The sequence below is a fragment of the Toxorhynchites rutilus genome, chromosome 3 (assembly GCF_029784135.1).
Source record: "Toxorhynchites rutilus septentrionalis strain SRP chromosome 3, ASM2978413v1, whole genome shotgun sequence".
Lineage (NCBI taxonomy): Eukaryota > Metazoa > Arthropoda > Insecta > Diptera > Culicidae > Toxorhynchites > Toxorhynchites rutilus.
The window spans coordinates 241,662,706-241,665,784 of NC_073746.1; the positions used below are offsets into that span (position 1 = coordinate 241,662,706).

General features: G+C 37.5%; 1 protein-coding gene across 1 annotated transcript; it reads left to right on the plus strand.

Annotated features, from left to right (window-relative positions):
* The first annotated feature begins 467 nt into the window (after nucleotides 1-467).
* On the plus strand, nucleotides 468-2,290 carry LOC129778397 (alpha-1,3/1,6-mannosyltransferase ALG2). The gene is made up of 2 exons (XM_055785276.1): nucleotides 468-573; nucleotides 656-2,290. The coding sequence occupies exon 2, from the start codon at nucleotides 658-660 to the stop codon at nucleotides 1,900-1,902; it is 1,245 nt and encodes a 414-aa protein (XP_055641251.1). The 5' UTR covers nucleotides 468-573; nucleotides 656-657; the 3' UTR covers nucleotides 1,903-2,290.
* The last annotated feature ends 789 nt before the right edge of the window (nucleotides 2,291-3,079 follow it).

Genomic DNA, 3,079 nt, shown 5'->3' on the forward strand with positions numbered 1-3,079 from the left:
TCCAATTATTAGTCATATGGAAATAGTTTGAGTTACAACCAAAACTTCAAAGCTGCAATACACAAATTGAGTTATTTAAAAAAATGTTTGACAAGTCATCGATTCTATTTATTGGCATTTGAGCCCACCTTAATAGAACAAATATCACAGTTCCGTTTTTGTTGAATAATTGAGGCGATATTCACTCAATCAACGGTTTAGCCTTTAGCAAGTCAATTATCATTTTTAAACTCATAAAATTTAGTTCGCTGTTGCAAAATATATTCTTTGTTGATATTTTTGGAACCATATCAATTAGAATAAACATTGAATAATATATCAAACATTGTTCAGAATTAAGTTATGAATTTTAGTTTCATCCAACATGATTGTGAAGATATTTGTAAACATTTTTTCGTACCATGTGAATACATCTGAAAAAATCACCTGGCATCCCTGACGTAAACTACGTTTTTTTTCTTAGTGAAATTTACCACAAGGTGTTGTGATTTGTTTTGCTGTCAAAGCAAGAATTTCTTTTATTTTGCTGGAATTTTACACGTACTATTTCACCCGGTGATAGAAGTTTTTCAAGTAAGATGAAAAGTGATTAAATATTTATTACCATCATTATGAATTACAAAAAAAATAAAATATCAAATTCTATCAATTTTAGCTATGGTACGAGTTCTGTTTGTCCACCCAGATTTGGGCATCGGCGGTGCAGAACGATTGGTTGTTGACGCAGCACTAGCTCTCAAAAACAAAGGTCATACCGTCAGCATTCTGACAAACCACCATGATCCGGAACATTGCTTCGAAGAGACTAAAGATGGAAACCTAGCTGTTATGACTGTCGGTGATTGGATCCCCAGAGATATCTTCGGAAAGTTTTACGCTGTATGCGCCTACGCCAGAATGATATATGCAGCGTTTTACTTCACCTTATTCTTATCCAAACGAGAAAAGTATGATGTAGTGTTTTGTGATCTCATTTCGCTTGGAATTCCAATTTTTCGAATGGCGAGATCGAGCCCTAAAGTGTTATTCTACTGTCACTACCCGGATCAGTTATTATCCAAACCAGGAGGCATCCTGAAACGATACTATCGCATGCCGTTGAACTTTTTGGAGGAGGTAACTACCGCTCAAGCCGATGGTATTCTGGTGAATAGCAAATTTACTAGTCGAGTGTTTAAAGAAACATTCAAACGAACCTCTGTCGATCCGGACATATTGTATCCTTCACTGAATACTAAATATTTTGACGAAACTGTCATAGAGGAAAAAGATAAGATTGCTGGCATTCCAACGGAGAATTTCGTTTTCTTATCCATAAATAGGTACGAGCGTAAAAAGAATTTGCCTCTAGCATTGCATTCATTCCAAAAGTTGCAATCGTTAATTTCGCCTCAGCAGTGGAGTAAACTGATGTTGGTTTTGGCCGGAGGATACGATGAACGCGTCCTTGAGAATGTTGAACATTTCGATGAGCTGGAAGAGCTGGCGGAAGATATGGGCCTTCGTGCGAAGGTGCGTCTTTTGCGATCGCCGAATGATAGGGAGAAGCTGTTTCTACTCCAACGGGCTCAGGCTTTGGTCTACACTCCTGAAAATGAACACTTCGGGATAGTTCCTCTCGAGGGAATGTATCTTGGAAAGCCGGTAATTGCCGCCAACAGTGGCGGACCAACAGAAACCATTATCAATGATCAAACGGGTTTCTTGTGTGAAGCTCAACCGGATAGTTTCGCTTCCGCAATGGCTAAATTGGTAAAAGAGGATAAAAATTGTGTTCGAATGGGTGAGATGGGACGCAAACGCGTCCAACAGAGGTTCTCCTTCGAAGCTTTCAGCATCAAGTTGGATAACATTGTAACCGATTTGGTAGCGAGAACTGACGGACAGAAGAAACTGAAATAGCATTGGTTTACAACGTCGATTTCGGCTTACCTTCTGCTACAAGCCATGCGACGAGTTAATAATTGACCGACACCAGCTCCGTTTCCGGAACAATACCGAGGAACATTGTGATTGGTGCCACACATTAATGGTTTTGCCCAGTAAAAGGATGGAAGAGAATTAACACCTCTTTATTCTCCCCTGTGCTAAAATCCAAGCTTATTATCTCTGTGGTAACTCAAAGGTTTACCTTTATCTATGCTCACTCAGCATAGACTCAACATTAATGTTGTGAATTCGTTTTTTAGTATCATATGAATGTCAGGATCCATTGTTAGGTTGATTAACGTAGTCCAGTTTGATATAATCTTGTAGTTGATATTGCATCTAATAAACAGTTGCTAAAGTTTGGAATGAAAGCTTGATTGATCCGAAAATATCCGTTACATTCAACACGTATGATTACCAACTGTTAAGGCGATCTAATACTAGTTGAAACCGATTATTTTTAACGCGAAGCCACGGAAAGAATCGTTGTGCTCAAGTTATCTTCTAAAAAATTGAGACTCTGCTCTGATACCGATAAGGCGAAGAAAATTTTATCTGCTTTACAACATGAAACGTGTTCATTTTTTATCTACTTTAATTTCTATGATCTTATCAATGTATTCCCGCTTTTCATAACTTACGCATTAAGTCAGCTCGTAATTTTTTGTGTATCAACACAGTAATTAAATGTATAAGGGATGAATTTGTATTCGGTTATTTATGGCTATAAAATATCACGATATTTATAGCGCTCATAAAGTTATGTATACATAGCTGCAAATACATAAAGCAGAATCAAAGGAATACTTATATACAAAACAGCCGGGCGCCATATAAAGAATAAATAGCGAAATATTTGTATCACACCCACGCACACGCGCGTAATGTGTGTCGTAAACAAAACCATTCATACTGCAACATTGATTAGTCCGAACTGGCTCCAACCAACATCCTACGTTTTGTATAGAATTCAAACCGAGAATTGGAAAACTAATCTTACTGATAAGTTTTTCTACAGCGCTTTCGAACAATTTCGGGCTACGCTATATGTACGCTTTTGGCTCGATTATAGACCAATTTTGGTTAAACTCTGGGACGTTTTTCAATTAAATTCTGTTCGAATCCGTCACACAATTTCTTGCATTAAACT

Coding starts and splice junctions, on each gene's coding strand:
- LOC129778397 (XM_055785276.1), top strand. CDS start 658: ATGGTACGAGTTCTGTTTGTCCACCCAGATTTGGGCATCGGCGGTGCA.